This window comes from Dryobates pubescens, chromosome 10, assembly GCF_014839835.1.
Source record: "Dryobates pubescens isolate bDryPub1 chromosome 10, bDryPub1.pri, whole genome shotgun sequence".
NCBI lineage: Eukaryota > Metazoa > Chordata > Aves > Piciformes > Picidae > Dryobates > Dryobates pubescens.
The window spans coordinates 1,446,301-1,467,449 of record NC_071621.1 but is presented as its reverse complement, the minus strand read 5'-3'; the positions used below and the strand labels follow the sequence as shown (position 1 = coordinate 1,467,449).

General features: G+C 41.8%; 1 protein-coding gene across 1 annotated transcript in view; it reads right to left on the bottom strand.

Moving 5' to 3' along the window:
• Positions 1-14,762: 14,762 nt before the first annotated feature.
• Positions 14,763-21,149, bottom strand: part of PUDP (pseudouridine 5'-phosphatase) — a 90,641-nt gene continuing 84,254 nt past the window's right edge. The window contains exon 5 of the mRNA XM_054164823.1: positions 14,763-15,353. Coding sequence (XP_054020798.1) covers positions 15,177-15,353 — 177 coding nt within the window. The 3' untranslated portion in view covers positions 14,763-15,176. The remainder of the gene's footprint in view (positions 15,354-21,149) is intronic.

The following is a 21,149-nucleotide window of genomic DNA, read 5'->3' as shown; positions in this document are numbered from 1 at the left end:
TTTAACTTCTAGCACATGCTGAACCCAAATGTTTATATGTGGCAGGGGGAGGGGAAGAAATTGGAAACAGAGGACAAAGCGAAATGAGCTCCTCTCCTCTCCTTTTCGGGCTATGGGAACTGCCGGCACTACGGAAATCCCTGCACACGCTGTGAGGCTTGGAGGAGCCATCTTTTCACATGCCTGAGGCTCATGATCCCTGTGTCAGCAGCGGCTGGCGGGGGTTCTGTTCGGCGGGAAGCCTGTATTCTCTTGTATTCTCTCGTGCTCTCGCGTGCTCTCGCGTGCTGCTGCACTTTTTCTAATTTTTTTCTTTTTTGTCCAGTAGGTGCTGTGGCCAGGGACAAGCATGGTTGTAACTCGCAGCAAAAACTCCTTAAAAAAACCAGTGTTGACCCAGACTGGGGTAGAACACAAGCAGATAGCTGTCCAGGTATCTGGCTGTAGAGAGTGCTGGAGCCTGGCTCTTGAGATGCAGGGTAGTGGGGGCAACTCTCGCATAAGGTGTGAGCAGATTGACTATCTGCTTAACCTGGTGGTGAGACTGAAGGACAAGTTTGCTAGTCTTAGAGATGTAAGGGAATGTAGGAAAGAGATGAACCAGAGGAGGAAAGAGATGAACCAGAAGAGGAAAGAGATGAACCAGAGTAAGCAGGCTCTGCAGGCTCCCCCAGCAGAGGCTGATTGTCCAAAAAGCAGAGGGGAATGGACGCAGGTTCCTCTCAAAAGACACAAGATTAAACCTCCTTGCCTCCCCTCACCTTCCCCGCTGCTCTTGGAAAACAGGTATGGGGCACTGGAGATAGAGGGTGAAGTGATACTGATGCTGGAGGACACACCATCTGGAGTTTTCCCTGAGGGTAAACAGCCTAAGGTTAAACAGCCTAAGGCAAAGCAGCCTAAGGTTAAACAGCCCTCCCCTGGCATCAAGACCTGCTCCCTCAAAAAAAAAGAGGAGGGTAATTGTTATTGGTGATTCCCTCCTGAGTGGAACAGAGGGCACCATATGTCGACCAGACCCATCTCATAGGGAAGTTTGTTGTCTCCCCGGAGCCCAAGTTGGAGATGTTACCAGAAGGCTGCCTAGTCTGGTCCAGCCCTCTGACTACTATCCCTTACTAGTTATGCAATTAGGGAATGATAATGTTGCAACCACAACTCCCAGGGCTATCAAAAATAACTTCAAGTCCCTGGGAGATCTGGTCGAGGGGTCTGGTGCACAAATAATTTTTTCAATACCCTTAGTTGCAGGAGGGAATACCATAAGGAACAGGACAGCAGCCATAGTCAACTAGTGGCTTAGAGGCTGGTGCAGTCAAAAGAATTTTGGGTTTTTCGATCTTGAAAAACTTTCTACTGCACCAGGTCAGCTGGCAACAGATAGAGTATATCTGTCCCAGAGGAGGGGAAAGGTCACAGAATATGAGAATGGCCTGTCCCTCAAAGGGAAAAATATTCTGGGAAGGGAATTGGGAGGTCTCATTGAGAGGGCTTTAAACTAGTTTCAAAGGGGGAAGGGGCTGAAACTAGTCCCCTCGGGCAGGAGTCTGGGGGTGATAAGATAGAGCCAGAGGTGATACCAGCAGCCCAGCTGCAGTGCATGTACACTAATGCACGAAGCATGGGTAACAAACAAGAGGAGCTGGAAGCCTTGTTGCAGCAGGAAAGTTATGATGTAGTTGCCATCACCTAGATGTGGTGGGAAGACTCACATGACAATTGCTGCAATTGACAGCTACAGGCTCTTCAGGAGAGACAGGCAAGGAAGAAGGGGTGGAGGGGTGGCCCCGTACATCAGGGAGGCACTAGAGCCCTGCCATTGAGCTGGAGATCAGGGATGATTGAGTTGAGTGCTTGTGGGTGAAAATTAGAGGGAAGACCAGCAGGGCACGCATCCAGATTGGAGTTTGTTATAGACCACCCAACCAGGATGAAGATGTTGATGAGTCATTCTATAGGCAGCTTAAGTCTGTCTCAAGATCACCTGACCTTGTTCTCATGGGCGACTTCAACCTGCCTGATATCTGCTGGGATCTCAAGACTGCAGAAATGAGGCAGTCTAGGAGGTTCTTAGAGTACATGGAGGACAACTTCTTATTCCAGGTGCTACGTGAGCCTACCAGGGGCAAGGCTACGCTTGACCTCCTCTTCACCAATAGGGAAGGGCTGGTGGGTGATGTGGTGGTCGGAGGGTGTTCAGGGGCCAGCGACCATGAGATAATTGAATTTTCAGTATTTGGTCAAGCTAAGAGGGGCAGCAAGAAGACCTCCAATCTGGACTTCTGGAGGGCAGACTTCAGATTACTCAAGGAACTAACTCAGAGAGTTCTGTGGGATAAAGCCCTTAAAAATAAAGGGGTCCAGGAGAGCTGGACCTGCTTCAAGGAAGACCTCTTGAAGGCACAGGAACAGGCTGTGCCAATGTGCCAGAAGATGAGCCGCCGGGGCAGACGGCCAGCCTGGATGGGTAATGAAATTTTAATAGAACTAAGGGAGAAAAAGAGGGTGTATCATCTTTGGAAGAAAGGTGAGGCAACCCATGGAATGTTTAAGGATGCTGATAGGTCTTGCAGGAAAAAAATTAGGGAGGCAAAAGCACATTTGGAGCTTAGACTGTCCTCTGCTGTGAAGGACAACAAAAAGTCCTTCTATAAATACGTTAATAGCAAGAGGAAGGGCAAGGACAACCGCCACTTCTTGGCTGACACGGAGGGAAACATTGTAACAAAGGATGGGGAAAAGGCAGAAGTACTTAACACTTTCTTTGCCTCAATTTTTTCTTGCAGGACAGAAGGTCTTCCAGACAGCTGGCCTGCAGAGCTGGCAGAAGGAGCCAGGGAGCTGCATAGTTTCCCTCTGTTCCAGGGGGAGGGGATAGTTAGAGATATCCTTAGCCGCTTGGATCCCCACAAATCCATGGGACCAGATGGGATCCATCCTAGGGTGCTGAGAGAGCTGGCAGATGAGCTGGCCAAGCTACTCTCCATCGTTTTTCATCAGTCCTGGCTCACTGGAGAGGTCCCAGAAGACTGGAAGCTGGCCAATGTGGTGCCCATCCACAAGAAGGACCAGTTGGATGAGCCAGGGAATTATAGACCTGTCAGCCTGACCTCAGTGCCAGGCAACATTATGGAACAGGTCATCCTGAGTGCAATCACACAGCACTTACAGGATGGCCAAGGGATCAGGCCCAGCCAGCATGGGTTTAGGAAGGGCAGGTCCTGCCTCACCAACATGATCTCTGTCTATGATCAGGTGACCTGCCTGGTGGATGTGGGGAGGCCTGTGAATGTAGTCTACCTGGACTTCAGCAAGGCCTTTGACACTGTCCCCCACAGCAAACTCCTGGCCAAGCTGTCAGCCCATGGCTTGGATGGGAGCACACTGCGATGGGTTAGGAACTGGCTGGAGGGCCGAGCCCAAAGAGTGGTGGTGAATGGTGCCACATCCAGCTGGCGGCCAGTCACCAGTGGTGTGCCCCAAGGATCAGTGCTGGGCCCCATGCTCTTTAACATCTTCATTGATGATCTGGATGAGGGCATCGAGTCCATCATCAGTAAATTTGCTGACGACACCAAGCTGGGGGCAGGAGCTGATCTGCTGGAGGGTTGAGAGGCTTTTCAGCGAGACCTCGACAGGCTGGACAGATGGGCAGAATCCAACGGCATGAGATTGAACACATCCAAATGCCGGGTTCTGCACATTGGCCACAACAACCCCATGCAGTGCTACAGGCTGGGGGCAGAGTGGCTGGAGAGCGGCCAGGTAGAGAGGGACCTGGGGGTACTGGTTGATGGTAGGCTGAACATGAACCAGCAGTGTGCCCCAGCAGCCAGGAGGGCCAATGGCATCCTGGCCTGCATCAGGAACAGTGTGGCCAGCAGGAGCAGGGAGGTCATTCTGCCCCTGTACACTGCACTGGTTAGGCTGCACCTTGAGTACTGTGTCCAGTTCTGGGCCCCTCAGTTCAGGAAGGATGTTGACTTGCTGGAGCGTGTCCAGAGAAGAGCAACGAAGTTGGTGAGGGGTTTGGAACACAAGCCCTATGAGGAGAGGCTGAGGGTGCTAGGGCTGCTTAGCCTGGAGAAGAGGAGACTCAGGGGTGACCTTATTGCTCTCTACAACTACCTGAAGGAAGGTTGTAGACAAGCAGAGGTTGGTCTCTTCTCCCAGGCAGCCAGTACCAGAACAAGAGGACACAGTCTCAGGCTGCACCAGGGGAGGTTTAGGCTGGATGTCAGGAGGAAGTTCTATACAGAGAGAGTGATTGCCCATTGGAATGGGCTGCCGGGGGAGGTGATGGAGTCACCATCATTGGACATGTTCAGGAGGAGACTTGATGGGGTGTTGGGTGCTATGGGTTAGTTGTTTAGGTGGTGTTGGATTGGTTGATGGGTTGGATGCAATGATCTTGAAGGTCTCTTCCAACCTGGTCTATTCTATTCTATTCTATTCTATTCTATTCTATTCTATTCTATTCTATTCTATTCTATTCTATTCCATTCCATTCCATTCCATTCCATTCCATTCCATTCCATTCTAAAAGGAAATTGCCTGCATATACTTGTGTGATACATAGTCCATTTAACAGAGGATTTTATGAGATGCAATTACCTGTACCTCTCATGAGAGGCCTTTTTCTTTCATTCTAGCCCTCACAGTCAAAAAAAGAAATGTGTATTGCATTCTTTTAGTATCAGTATCAGTATCATAGTATCAGTATCAGTCAGGGTTGGAAGGGACCACAAGCATCATCTAGTTCCAACCCCCCTGCCATGGGCAGGGACACTCTACACTAGATCAGGCTGGCCAGTGCCTCATCCAGCCTGGGCTTAAACACCTCCAGGGACAGGGCCTCAACCAGCTCCCTGGACAACCCATTCCAGGGCTTCACCACTCTCATGGTGAAGAACTTCCTCCTCACGTCCAGCCTGAATCTCCCCACCTCCAGCTTCATTCCATTCCCCCTAGTCCTATCACTACCTGAGATCCCGAGAAGTCCCTCCCCAGCCTTCTTGTAGGCCCCCTTCAGATACTGGAAGGCCACAATTAGGTCACCTCGGAGCCTTCTCTTCTCCAGACTGTACAGCCCCAACTCTTTCAGTCTGTCCTCATAGGAGAGGTGCTCCAGCCCACCGATCATCTTTGTGGCCCTTCTCTGGACACATTCTAGCACCTCCAGATCCCTCTTGTAATAGGGGCTCTAGAACTGGATGCAGTACTCCAGGTGGGGTCTCACCAGAGCTGAGTAGAAGGGGAGAATCACCTCCCTTGATCTGCTGGCCACACTTTCCTAACCAGGTCTCTTGCTGCTTGGGCATCTTCCTTATATACCCCCTGTTCTAGCTGTCCTTCCCTCCACTTCCTGTAGAGTTTCTTTTTAAGTACTAGTGTGTCCAGTAGCTCCTTGCTCATCCAGGCAGGCCTCCTAGCATTCTTTCCTGCTTTTCTCTTTGTTGGTATACATAGCTCCTGGACACAGAGGAGGTGGTCCTTGAATACTGACCAGCTGTCCTGGGTCCCTCTTCCCTCTTCCCTCCAGGGCTTTGCCCCATGACACTTTGGCTATGAGATCCCTGAAGCGATCAAAGTCTGCATGCCTAAAGTCTAGGGTTGTAAGCTTGAAATATGTCCTCCTGATTGCCCTGAGGATCTTAAATTCAACTGCTTCATGGTCACTGCAGCCAAGGCTGTCTCTGAGCCTCACATTGGTTACCAGCCCTTCCCTGTTGGTGAGAACAAGGTCCAGCATAGCACCTTTTCTTGTTGGTTCCTCTACAATTTGGAGGAGGAAGTTGTCTTCTGTGCAGTCCAGGAACATGTCTTATCACTCCCACTGAACAAGATAGGAAGAAGAATCATAAATCATCATAGTCTGCAGCATTGTTTTAAAATTTTCTATAGGATTATATAAACAATTCTACAAAAATGCTAATTTTCATAATTAAGTGTTGATTAAGTTTGCCTAGCATCATGGTAGAAAGTAGATTGAACATTTAGCTACAGAACAAGTTCAGTGCAAAGCAGTCTTGGAAGTCTTCAGTAAAACTCAGCCCTCCTGGAGTCAGTGTTTTTTCTACTCTCTGATGTTCACCAGCACCTAACTGGGGCTTAAAAACAGTGTGTCTTGAGAAAATACATTTTACTACCACTTGGAGCAAATCGAGTTTGTAGGATGGCATTCTGCTTGCTTCCCTTTCCCTTCTTTCCCTTTCCCTTCCCCTTCCCCTTTCCCTTTCCCTTCCCCTTCCCCTTTCCCTTCTTTCCCTTCCCCTTCCCCTTCCCCTTCCCCTTTCCCTTCCCCTTTCCCTTCCCCTTTTCCCTTTCCCCCTCCCCCTTTCCCCTTCCCCCCTCCCCCTTTCCCCTTCCCCCCTCCCCCTTTCCTTTTTCCCCTTTCCCCTTTCCCTTTTCCCTTTTCCCCTTTCCCCTTTTCCTTTTCATTTTCCTTCCTTTCTTCCTGATTTCACTGTTCCCTTCAAGAAAATTTCAGACAGGTATGAACTTCACTAAGGATAAACCATTTTCTTCTGAGCTTATAAGAAGTATTAATTTCATACCAGATACAGCAAATGGTTTTCAGGAGTGCACAGATGACAGGTGTGCACTAGCTCCTATCATGAGCATCTAGCTGTGCATCTATCTCCTAGATGTCAGAAAGTCCTTCATATCAAAAGAGGTTTACAAGCTGTTCCTAATACAGTTGAGTCTTTTCTAGAAAATCACAGCTGGAAAGAGCTATGCTCCATATGCAATTTCAAAACCCGCCTTCCTCCAACCATACCCACAAAAAAATTAACAGTAATTTCATAAAATAGCCATGGAATGTGCTTAGTACACTCCAGACAAATTAATTAATTTCCAATCACAAATTTCAGTTACATTACATGCTCTGTAATTTTGATAAAATGATTACTAACCAGAGCTACATAACCTAGGCTAAAGAAATATGACAGGATAAAATGATGCAATTAATAAGTTCCCTTACAGTAAGATTTGCTTTAGAGAAGGAAATTAAATCCACCATATTTTCTTGCCTCACATTGCACTGAAAAACATAAAGTCACTTTGCTAATGTTTTCTGTCTGAAGAAAGTGAATGCCAAGGGGTTTACAATGTTTCAGATGCAGCTATCAATGAGAACAACGTTGAGGACCATAATCAATAAGTTTACAAGGCTGCAATCATAGGTCACCAAGAAATCCATTTTGACTTAATCAGCTTTCCAATTTTTTGGGTAAAATATAGCACTTCTGGATCATACCCAAGCAATGCAGACACAGCAATAAAATTATTTAATGCAGTTTGCTCAGTCTTCAGATACTTAAATCAAGATAGTATCATAACAAAGATGAACATTTGGTTTCCCCCATCTTGTGTACCTCATTCCTGTCTTTTCCTTGGCAGGGCAATGAAAACTGCACCCTCTACATTTAAAACTGACTTACAACATTCATGTCTCTGTGGATTAGCTGCAGGTTAAATGTGTAAAATATTTGTGTGTGATAAAACTAGTGATAAAACTAGTTTGCTGTAATTACATTCTGCCACAACAAAAAGACATTTCACAAGCTACAACACTACTGAATGCTTCTCATCATTTTCTGAAAAGGGAAAGCATTCCTTTGGTTTTTTTTCCTTTTCTTTTCTCCCAGTGTAACACTTTAACTTCTATTTTTCTACTTACCTACCAAGGTTCAGTGCTTCAGGTGCTGTTTTTCAGTTGACTAACTAAAGATCACAGAAAGATGTAGTTGGGGACACCACTGAGAGCAGTGGTTATACTGGTATGTCACAGAGGTGCTTGCTTGCATTTCTGTCAATGTATACAGATAATTTTCTTCAGCTGAAGCCTAACTGCATTCCATGTATTTTTGTTTACCTCTAAAGTTCATGTACAATGAAGAAAACTGTGAGAACAGAGATAAAATTTGTGTATCTGAATATGTTATGCCAAAGCAATACTTTGGTTAACATCAGAAGAAATTCTCTCATTTTGTTGGTCTCAAGTACTTCCTCTTGCCCCTGCATGTTTCTGCCTTGCCTTTGGAAAAGGTCATTACGAATAAAACTATTTTTTGGAACTATCATGTTTACAGTCTTCTCCAAAGATGTGTTTTTACACGACAAGCCTGCATCTCTGAATGAGGAGCTTGTGGTGAGTATGTTTACCTGACTATCAGTTGTAGATCTACATGATCCCTTACTAAACACTTTATTTTCACAGAAAGTAGGAGGATGATCTGGACAATGAATCCCTAGTTTGAAGTTCCTAATTCTTTGACATTAACACATTTGAACAAGTTAGCATTTTTGCCTGCAGTCATACAGTGCTTTGGTTTGGATACATTAGTTGCATTGTATTAGTAATCAATTAAATAAGTAGCAAGACATACAAATGATACAGTGGCAACTTCTTTGCCACATCTAAAGGTGCATAATTAACGCCCTGTTCTGTAACATACAAAGTTTTTTAAATGAGGAGTTTCTGGCTATTGCTAAGGTTCTTTGTGAAAAGAGGAGTAAATGACACCACCACAATACACTTTTGTTAAGCAACCATGGTCATGGATGAAAGACAGTTAAAAGTCTATTTCCAATACCATTTCTATGAGAAAATTGATGTCATTGCCACAGGGCTGTTGAATTCAAAGAAATGAAGCATTCACTCCATGAAAATACATTCTGAGCTAAAGACGACGGAGAAAAATGGTACATAGCGGGTTTTCCTGAAACTGATGACATATTCTTCCACTTCATAGTTGTTGAACTAACCAAAAACTTTTAAGTCAAAACTGAAGTGATTTCACAACCTTACTTGAACTATCTACTGATATATTTTCTAGATTTATTTGTGCTCTGATGCTTGTCAAAGGTGACAATTCTTTTTTGATTCTAGATTTCAATTGCTTCACTTTCTTTGGACCTTGGTTTTAAGGAATATGCTTCAGGAATTTAACTCCTATGTCTGTAAATCTCAGCAACTTATAACACTGTCTTTGAATATGTTTTTTATCTAGGTTTTGCTTCTGTTAATGCAAATATTTTCCCTCCATAATTACTGTTTTTACATTTTTGCTAAGAACAAGTGGAAGATATAATTATTGTTTCTTCTCCATTTCACTGGAATGTTTGGTTCTAGAAGGTTTATATCATAGGTTGCTTCCTTGTCTCCAGCTCCTTTATTCCACCATTATGTTTTCCTCCATTAAAGAATGTCCTCTCCACTGTTTTTTGAATCAAAGGAGCCTTGGATATTGACAATAATCCTGTTGATATTCCACTTCATGTTTCAGTTTCATATTGCATATATTCTGGGTAAAGAGCTGCAAAGAGAAAGACCTGAAATGGTTTCCCTGTGTTGAGATTTGGTTTAATCACAAGAATAAGCCAACTCCTACCATTTTGAATATGATGGCATAGGTCAAAAGGCTGAGGAACAGAAGGGACCAACAGTCTTTCTTATGCCATTCCCCACCCTCTAAAATATACATAGAGATAAATATTTACATTTTTTGTTGTTGTTGTTGCACTGAACCACCTGGCATGGGCACAGCAACTGACACACTCAGTGAGCCCTACTGCCAGGGAAAGTTCATCAGCACTTGGAAGTTCTGGTATGGGGTTTAGTTTGAGTTCTTGTCCTCCTGTTCTCCACTTTGATAAGGTGATTTCATGCACAAAGGGAAGGTTAACAAAGTATTGGTGGCAGTCATGTTTCTCTTGGGACAGGGAAGTGGTCTGAGAGAGCATCTTTTCCTCTACTCCAGTCTTTTCATTTATTTCCACTAATTTGTCAATGTCAAAACGCAAGAAGTTCAGTTTAGTTACAAAGTGGTAAGTGAAAAACACATAAATGGAAACACAGTTATTTGAAAAAGAAGGTTTCTGCTTTTTCCGTATTTGTTTGTTTGTTTGTTTGTTCAATAGTATCCTATTATTATCATACTGCCCATGGTATCGTGGAATTCAGTGTCTACCTAGCGGGTTTAGTATCAAAATTATAAAAAAAAAAAAAAAAACCAACCAAAAAACCCAAATCCCAAAACCCACAAATGTAGAATTCTCTCTGTATAACCAATATCTAGAGCTAGTAATCATGTAGAAAATGTTAAGGTTCCTTCCCTAGTTTTCTAAGATATGGATTAATTATCAAGGATTAAAATAATGCAGTGGAAAACAATTTAATTTGTTCTTAATATAAAGTTCCTTGATTTGTTTTTTCTAATTATCTGGTTTGGTTTTCAATGAAGACATTTTTTGGAATATATACAACATGAGCTTGATTCTAGGCTGAGGTTTCCATGGTTTAACTACAGCGTTCTATAGAAAGACATCTGGTCCAAATGAAGGATGAACATCTCAGCTTGTTCTCATCTTTATTTGTAAAAGGCATATGCCAAGCTTCACAGAAGTCAGATTGCATTTTGAAATTAATCCTGTGCAATGAATTGTCACCTCAACACATTCAACACAACTCCTATTTATGCACATATTCACAGCCTGGGAATTCTATCAAGATACATCCCATTAGAGTTCAGTAAAACGTAAAACCTAATGCACTTCTGAGGCAGAAAGGATTTTAAGTTCAACACTTCATACACTTTGTACTTTTTTTTGTTTTTAATAGACTTTCAAGGCTAAATTTAGCTCCATCTTTTTGCACTTATCCTACTTTACAATGGTAAAACCATGATCATGAACATTTTGCATTTATTCTATAGGGGCTTCTTAGATTATGCCTGAAATACGTGTTCTATATTAAGCCAAATAAAGGCAAACATATCCTTAAAATTAAGCTAATGCTTACTTTCTATGCTCAATAAAAATGAATTAAGCATGCACTTAAGTATTTTTACTCAAATTGAAGTCTGGTTGTTGACTTAAGAGTTTTTGGACTAATTTTTAACAGTTCTCTTAATACAAACACAGATGGATAATTCAAATGTCCTGATTGCTCACACGTCCTCATGATCTGTAGCCAGGATCTGGTATGATTTTTCTTTAGTTCAGTTAGAGCAAGACTTCATCTGGAAAGCAGCAGATGGAAGGAAGGGAAGGCATCACAATTTTTAATTTTTTTTTTCTTTTCTGAGCAGATGTTATTGAGATGATCAAGCTACAGAGCCACAAATCCAACCAAGAACTGGGTGAAGAAATATATACAAACATATGTTGATATTTGGTATATGGTTAATCAGGAAGGCTACAGTCACCTACTGCTGACATAAATATCCACCTTGCATATGGTAGAGATCACATGAGTTTTAAAGTTACTATAGAAGAGGAATTTAGTCTCTTGTACACTTTTGATTTCTTATTCACTCAAGAGAAAAAACAATCACAACTCTGATACTTAACTTTAATAGCAGCCAAATGGTTCAGCACAGTACCAGGAAGTTGGCAACAGGAAGCAGGAAAGTACATGGAAGAGAATTTTACTAAAAATGAGGGGCAGATTATAGCATATGGCTGAGGTTCATAGACTTCAGTTTGGGCAAATAAATTCACTGACAACTGTCAGGTGGAATACTAAATGCATGGAAGGCCAATTGTATGGGACAGAATTTATTAATGAGTTAAGAGGTGATAGTTTTTCTATTAGTTCTCTGCAAAAGATAAGGCAAGCAGGATGCCCCTGCTTGCTGCAGAGGGGGTTGACCTGCATGACCCTTGGAGGTCCCTTCCAACCCAAACGATTCTGTGATTCTGTGATTCTGTAACTTAAGAGTTGAAGGATATGCTGATCTCATTATCACAGTCATAATGAAGTAATTCTGATTTAGTTAATGATCTATTTATTAATGTCTCTAAATCTCAAAAAAACCCCCAACAACCTATGATGATGGTTCCTTCAAAGAAAACTGTAAATGAGATGTGATTAATTTTATTAAAAAACAAAACAAAACAAAACCAACAAACGTCTCTAATTAAATTAAATATATGCAAAACTTTGGAACAGTTACTAATTACAGCTTATTAAAGCTTGCTCTACCTAGTAACTTCATTGTTGGAATTCAGTAATTATGAATGAAGAGGATCCCAACAGACACCTGTTTTACATTTGAAAGCTCAGAATTATTGCTCTATAAACACTTGATGTTGTATTACATATGTCAAAGGAGGAATTATACAGCAAAATTTCTGCTGGTTTGTATGGAAAGACCAGAAATGGAATTCATATTAGATAGGACAGGTTGTTGTCACGGTACAAACACTAATGACTGCAACATCCAAGAGCGTAAGAAAATAATATGATAAGCAAAATATCTACAGTGAAACAGTATTTACCATTAAAAAAAAAAATAAACAAAAATTCAAGTTCCTTAGGTGAAAAGCATTTAACTGCAAACCATTATAATATACATGCTAAAAGTTTTCTGGTACCATTTAGGTCATATTTCACTGATCATACAGAATAAAATTTTCATAATTTTTTGAGGTATGAACAGACAAAACCAGGAAGTAGTAACAGTCTACATAAAAGCCTGGGGTTTTTAATCCACTAGGAAAAAAATATAAGGAAACTCATTTTGAATACCATATGGTCTCTGATCTTTTGTTCCTGACAAAAACAAACAAACCAACCAACCAAAAAACTCCCACAACCTTAGAGAAGATTTTTGTGAGCAAGATCATAGATTAAAAGATGGTATTTTAAAAAAATGAGGCCAAAGAAGTCTTCTCATAATATATGGAAATTCTCTTACTTGACATATTTCATACTCCTTGTACTTACAGAGTTAGACATTTAACCACAAATTTGGAATACTTTACATGTAGACACTCAATTAGAAATTCAGTTATTAAAATGATGAATACAATCATTCTAATGGGACAGAGATTGGAGTCAATACATCTGACCAATATGATTGAGTATTGATACTTTATTGTTCCAGTATTGCAGGCCTATGGTGCAGGCCTATGGTGTGAGTATAGCACAGTAAAGCATAGAAGAAGAAGGGATAGGAAAGGCAGAAGTGCGTAGCAAGAGAACTACAATTTATATAAACTTGGAGTGCCTTGTTGGCATGGACTCATTGGTCCCCTATGAGTAACCACACATCACACTATTACAGATTATTGGTCCAACTACTGATGACACGCGAGGTTTGTTGATGCAGGTGCATGTCCTGTGGTCCCAAGATAACTTGCTGTGTTCATAGCTACCAGTGTCTTGTTTTAGTTACATGCTGCAAGACAGCACTGTTTGGTACACTGATAGCTGGCTCTGCACTTATGCTGAGCATGGCCTACCACCATGTCAGGCTCTAGGCCTGCACTGCCAGATTGCTCACACTGCTTGTCTCTGGCATTGCCACATCATTCAACTTAGAAAACAGGTATAAACTCCACATAATGTAGCTTTCTTCATTTAAAAGACACTGCTTCCACCATGTCACACATGTACTTCCAGATTCCACCCAAATCTGTCTACACACGTAGCTTTTTATAAACAGACCCCTATCTGTCCTGATGAAATGGGGGGGCATCAGGATCTGCTTGCTCAGCACTGTCCTCATGCTGAGCTGTGTAGGAGCTCGTGTGGGCCACTGCCAGATGCAAAAGCCAAGAACTGAGTGGCAGAGAAGCTGCTCTCAACACCTTAGGAGGATGCTGATAGTTGCAAGAGATCTCCAGCAATGTTGTTTGCGGTGGTGGATGCTTTGTTTTGCTTGCTTCTTCCAAAGCCCTCAAGTTTCATATAGTGGACAATAAGAAACAGATACTTAGGGATGTTGCTGCTGGGACACCATCCCTGGAGATGTTCAAGAGGGGACTGGATGTGGCACTTCAAGCCATGGTTTAGTTAGTCAGAAGGTGTTGGCTGACAGGTTGGACTTGATGATCTCTGAGGTCTTTTCCAACCTTATTGATTCTATGATTCTATGATACCAGAAACAGATTTGTATTTGGTTTGCATGGCAAGATTTTGGTAGTGGAGAGGCTACAGGGGTGGATTCTGAAAACATGGTAGAAGCTTCCCCCACATCCAGCAAAGCAAATGCCTGCTCTATGACAGACTTGATGCTGACTAAAGCCAAGCCCATCAGTGACAGTGGTAGCACCTCGGTGATACAAATTTAAGAAGGGGGGAAAAAGCCTGCACAGCAGCAATTGTAGCCAATGAGTAGAGTGAGAATATGTGAGACAGTTCTTAGGACACCAGGTGATGGAGCAAACACTGTGCTGCAGTTCATAATGAAGATTACCATGAGGCAGGTTGCCCCACTGCAGCCCAAAGAAGTGAGAGGTGGAGCAGATATGCACCCATAGCCCATGCAGGAGCAGGTGGATGCACCCAAAGGAGGCTGTGACCCTGTGGAAAGCCCACACTGCAGCAGGCTCCTGGCAAGACTTGTGGACCAGTGGAAAGAAAAGGTCATGGATGGAGCAGGTTTGCTGAAAAAAATTGTGACTATATGGGGACCTACACTGGAGCAGTCTGTTCCTGAAGAACTACAGCTCACAGAAGGGACACATATGCCGGAGCAGTTTATGAAGGACTGTCTCATTGTGGGAGGGACCTCATGCTGGAGCAAGGGAAGAGTGTGAGGAATCCTTCTGGTGAAGAAAATGTGGCAGAAACAACATCAGATGAACTGACCCTGATCCCTATTCCCCATCCCCCTGTGCCACTGAATGTGAGGAGGTAAAGAAATTTGGAATGAAGTTAAGCCCAGAAAGGGAGAGGTGAGGGGAAGAAATTTTAAGATTTAGCTTTCTTTCTCATTATTCTGCTCTGATTAGTAATAAACTAATTTCCTCAATCCAAGTTTGTTTTACCCATGACAGCAACTGATGAGTGATGATCTCTTGTCTTGACCCAAGAACTTTCCTGCTATATTTCCTCTCTGCCATGGTAGTGTCAGGGAGTGAGAGAGCATTTTTGGTTGGCTCCTGGCATGCAGGCAGGGTCAACCCACCACACCAGAAAACACTATGATGTGCAGAGAACAAGACTTCACAAGACAGAACTGCTTCTTTAATTTAGCATTTATTGTAAGGAGAAATCATATGTTTTCCAGTCACATTTCAAAAGTACTGAGTAGAAGACTTGGTGTGAACAGGATTTTTGTGCTCTAGTTTTGAGGAAGAGAAGTAAAGACGCAAAATAACTGCATAACAAAATTACATTCTACTTTCCTATTTTCCAGTCAAGTTCATCATATTAGGTATTAATCATATGCTGGTAAACCAAATAGTTCTGGTTTGAAATCCTCCATGGAGTTCAGCAGTAGTGTTGCCTCCTTTTTAAGATCTGGATTTAATTTTTCATCTGGAACCATAACTACTTGCATTCCTGCTGCCAGGGCTCCTTTGACTCCAAGTGGTGAATCTTCAAACACAAGACACTACAAAAAAAGGAGGTGAAGGGAAAACATGACATAATAATGTTACAATGAACTTTTAATCTTTTAAAAGATAGTCTGATCCCAAATAAAAGTTGCAAAATTCAACTCCCAGCTTAGATACCCCTAATCAGAACAAGGACAAACTCCTCAGTTTGAACATCTGCATGGTAATTAACCTTATATTCATCTCAATTCAAGAAACCATGCACACACTTTTTTAAATTTCAGCAACTGGTTACCCAGATGTTCCTAAGTGATTTGTTTTATAGGGATGGGTTTAAGCACAAGCTTAAAGTTAAGCAAGTGCTTAAATACCTTTTTAAATGAGCAATTTTACTCTTCAAGATCAACTTTACAACCTGTAAAATGGGAAAAGCAGTGCTTTCACTTACAAAGGTGGCAATTCCTACATACACAAGAGGGGAAAGACCACACTGCTTAGGTAAATATTACAACCCTAGATGAATGAAGAGTAAGATAAAATTAAATTGTCAGAAGAATGCTATCAAACTCATGTTTCTGGAGTTCATTACACAAGATGTGTACTGAAACATCTCATCCTGACATTACCCACTCGTGAGTTTGAATTCTTTGTCATGGACAATCCAAAGCAACCTTTGGCACCCAACCAAAAATTCTGACTTACAATGAGTACAAACTCAATATTATTAGTGCTGCTTTTACTACTGTTAACCAAATGACTGCCACAAGTAATTTCAGTAATTCAACACAAATACTGGGATGGTTAGTACAATTTTCCCCACACTCTTCAGACAGTGCAACTCTGCCTTATCACAAATTTCTGTCTCATGCATTAAACCCTTCTCTACACTCATTATCAATTTACCAACTTCCTTCCTACATACCCATGATGGATTTTCTTATCCTTTTCTTCACAACAAAATACACTGTGGCAGCTAATATTGAATGGCTAAGAATAATGCTTCGCTAAACTTAGTTTAACTTTTGACCAAATTCAGATATGACACACTGGGAGAATATACAACACTATACGGTATTTTTTTAGCTTCTCTAACAGAACTATTTCACCAGGGAAGATGAGAGATGCACAATGTCTGTCCTGGCTGTGCTCTAAGAGAACCAAATTGCAAATTGCAAGAACTTTACTATATTAAAAAAAAAAAACATTTTTGCAAGATGTATTAAAAGTCTGCACTATATAGATATCCATCTGTATCAGAGATTCTTCTTTGCTTTTTAAAATACTGACTCTTGCCTGTCAACATGTAAGCAATCACTTGAAGTATATCAAGAGAAATCAAGAGGTGTTTTCTACTTTGCCAGTAATAATCTTCAGCAAGTTAGTGAGGCAGTGACATCACATGAGTCTCTTTTGTGCTCATTTCCATTAAACAATCACTGAATTCCAGTTTGAACAGTGTGATACTGTGCTGGTTTTGGCTGGGTTAGAGCTAGTTTTCATAGTAGCCGGTATAGTGCTACGTTTTGTCTTTGTGCTGAAAACAGCATTGATAAAACACGAATGTTTGAGTTACTGCTGAGCAGTGCTTCCACAGTATCAAGGCCTTTTCTGCTTCTCACATCAGTGAGTTGGCTGGGGGTGCACAAGAGGTTGGAGGGAACACAGCTGGGACAGCTGACCCCAAGACCAAAAGGATATTCCATATCACATGACATCATCCTCAGCAAATAAAAGCTGGGGGAAGAAGGAAGAGGGGGACATTTGGAGTGATGGAGTTTATCTTCCCAAATAACTATCATGCATGATGGAGCCCTGCTTTCCTGGAGATGGCTGACCAGTAGTAAGTTAATCCCTGGTTTTGCTTTGCTTGCACATTCAGCTTTTGCATTACCTATTAAACCATCTTTGTACCAACATTTGAGTTTTCTCACTTTTGCTCTTCTGATTCCCTCCCCCACCAACTAAGGAGGAGTGAGAGGCTGGGTGGTGTTTAGTAGCCAGCTGGGGCTAAACCACAACAGACATTTTCAAATGTTGATCATTATCAGTATTATTAACTACAAATATGTGACCAGCTGATCCTGATAGATCTTTGGAACAATTACTGTTAGAATGGTAGCATGATTCTTCCTATAGGTTATGTTCTTAATACCTTAGTTTGTGACCTTAAGCACCATGAAGACTCTGAGGACAGCAGATGGAACTCTGACAGGCTTTGCCTTTTGAAGAGTAAGCTTAAATGTTGCATAGGATAGCATTATCCAGACCTTTCAGAGCCCTTTTCTAATCCAGCCCATACAAAGAAATGTACTTCACTGCTCTGAGTTGAAAGACCTAATTGACTTCCATGATGCCACTAACCTAACTGTACAAGAGAATGATTATGGAAGGCAATATGCAAAATTAAAAGCTTAACTAATTCCCTAGAACTAGAAGCAATTAAAACTCTTAATTACCAAAGAAACCAAGTAAATGACCCATAATTAAAGTAGCTTTAATGTTACAGGAAGCAAGTGTACTAGATCTTCCTCTAGGTCTCTCTTGCTAGTGACACTTACTGTCAACAGCAGAGCAATATTTTTAATGGATGATGGAAGGTTTAGAGGTTCACATACTAAATGGATTTATTAACTTTGCTGCACAGACATGTTATAAACTGCTCACTGTCCTGGACCACCCAGATACTATATTTAGAAACATGAAAGCAGCCAAGTTCTTCCTCACTTTAAATAAGTATTGCAACATCAGCATTACTCCAAGTGAGAGAGACAGCTGAGATTTATATAGACTTTAGCTGAGGTGCTGCTCGTTCTCTGCATTATTTCTAAAACTTCTGTCAGTGATCAATACTACTGCTACAAGATGTCTCAAAAGGTCATACTAATATAGGGCAGTTTTTACTTTGGAATGAACTAGATGTTTTTAAAAAGTAAAGTAGTAAAGTATACTAATATATATTTCGCTCCATGAATCTTGAAAGATACAAATGAATCACTTAATGAAAGGAAGAAATAATAAAATTATTGCAGCACCACATTACCTCACCTTCCTAAGAAAAGAGTGTCAGTTAGGCCTTTGGCATATACAGCAGGCCCTCTAAAACCTACATAATGTAAATGTCTGCAACAGTTTAGGCTGTGCCTTTAAAAAAAATTTGAGCAAATCTACAGTTGGGTGTAAAAAGGAAAACAAAAGATTGTTCTAAATTAATTTCATTGGTCAGATGTGAGATGTACCATAGCAATATCTCACATTCTTCTCTCATTCCATCTTTCTGCTGGCATGCTGGCCATTTCTTGCTGGACAGAGACTTCTTATCAGCTAAACTTGAGATAAGCATTACTAACTTCTTAACAATGCTGTTGAACTAACTGAAATTTCCCTAACATCTCTCCTTTTCTCATTTCTTCTAATTAACCAGAGGGGAAAGGGAGGGGGAGGTTGGGGAGAGGCAAGGTGGAATCCTCCTGCCCAAGAAGGATTTCTGTGTTGTTTTCTCTTTTGTGAATACCTGTATAATATTGTAAATACTGTATATTTTGTACATATTCATTGCATTCCATTGTAGCTTGTAAAATACAGCTTTTTTATTTGCTTCCCCGACTGAGTTCAGACAAGTTTTTGTTGATGTGGGTGGATTCAACTATCACATTACACAAAATAATTGGCTTCCAGACGTGGGGGAAGATTTGCTTGATTTATTCCTGCTGAGATCAGGAGAGCAAACATGAAGTTGTTTTGGATTCTGTTACATCTGATTATTTTTCTGCTTTAAGTGGTGTTGTTTACAAATATGTTGTCAGATTTCTGTGTGATAAAATTGGGAGATATCTGATGTACCCTTGGTTTAAGTATAAAATTCAGCTTCTCTATGATTGATTTTTGGGGTTCTTTTGGCTTGAGAGATATGGGAATGTGACTGCCACAATATTACCTATCTAAATCCATAAGTTCAAAATTCCAGTAGGTAAAAGGGTCATTCTTAGTGATAGCTGAGATCCAAAAGTAATTTGCTTGCTGTGTGTAATCCTACTGTTGGTAATAATCAATGTGTTCTTGTTAGTGGCTCTGCTCTGTGAAAGACGAGTATCTAAGACATGTTTCATTTTTAAATGCAGACCTAGATGTAGGAGAAGCAGGTCTAACTCGAATCCAAAGATTTCTAGTGATGAGGAGTTAGGGGAAACAGTGAAAAATAGAAAGGGAGAAGCTAAGGCATCTCTGAACGGGGCTATCGGTAATTCTGGCAATCAGCCAGGAGCAGTGGCAGCACCTAAGATGACGGCCACAATGTCTGCGGCAGCCCTTAGAGAGGCAAAATCATTTCCTTCTTAATTGACAGGACTGGAAGTGGCCTCTGCAGCAGCTGTTTTGTCTCAAAACCTGTCAGATTCTGTTAAGCCTGCTGTAAATCCAAACGCATCCCCAATTAAGCAAGTAGAGGCTTTAGATTGGAGAGGTGGTCGAAAGGCTAATGCAGGAGTTGATGGGGGGGAGCAGCAAGATTCCTCTGCTGGTGAGGGAACTTCTGTTAGAAAAGATCCTGCTGTGGATGAAGAAAAGGTTTGTCTTAAAGACATAGCTGAGTTATTGAGACCAACACTGGATACTGGAGATTCAGGACAGGATACAGGTTCTGGTAAGACAGCAGCTAATGGAGGTGCCTCTGAGCTTAAAGAAATCCTTTAGAGAGTGGCAGCAGAAGCATGGCAATAGCAACTGCAGGAAAATGAAACAGACACAGAAGATGATGACATTCAGACTGCCAAAGGCCCCAGGCAGGAGATAAGGCATGTGAGGAAGGATTACATCAGAGAGAATGATCCAATTCTAACTTGGCTTGGCACATGTTTTGATACAGGTGCACCAGCTCTAATAGTGGGACACAAGTCAGCATCTCAGCTAGGAACTCTCTCAAAGGATAGTGGAATAGACATCTAGGCAGGTGTCTTGGTAAGGTTTCTCTTTGTACATGCCTTTAACTGGCAGCTCTTGTAAGGTACCCATTGAGAGATGACCTTCCATGGAATCCTAAACCTTGGAACACAATGGATGAGGGAGTTAAGTGTCTGAGAGAATTTGCTGTGAGAGGTGATGTAAAGTGATCATGGTGCTCTGAATCCTGCCAAAATTCTTGCGGGAACAGGTCTTCCTAAAAAGCTCATCAAACTTGCTACTCCTATTTTGGCAAGCAGAATTGTGGCAAGAAATGATGATGGAGCTCCTCCTATGGTTGGCCATTTCACTGATCAAATGAGACACCTGCAGGATAGTCTCACACATGTTTCTTTGGTTTCAACCATTGAAACTCTGTGTGGAAAAACTCACAATTGCATGAAAGAGATGAAGGAGGAATTTTAAAATTCCAAATTGACACAAGGAGATCATTCCAGTTCTTCTTCCAGATGGATACAAATTTCAGCTGTTAGAAACAGACGTCCAGCAAGGAGGTCATTCCAAAACAGGTCAAACCAAAACTGACAACAGAGGCAATCACATGGGAGCATTTGGATAACTATGCATGATCAGTTTGGTGAGAACATGAACAGATGGGATGGTCAACTGACTTCTGATCTTTTCAGGAGACTAAAGGAACTGCAGAGTGGCAGAACCTGAAGTAGCACTACCAGAAGGGTGCCTGTTACTTCCTCAGTTTCCCAGAACAACTCTAATAGCTCCAACAGGGATTCCAATTCTAAACACTGGACACTGTGCTAACTGCACATGGACATATTCCCCAGAATTAGGGGGTGCCCTGCCTCCCACCATGGGGAGCAGAGGAATAATGGAGTGTGGTGGGTTAATGCCCTTTTCTGAAAAAAAAAAAAATCAAAACAAAGCTGGGTGGAGGG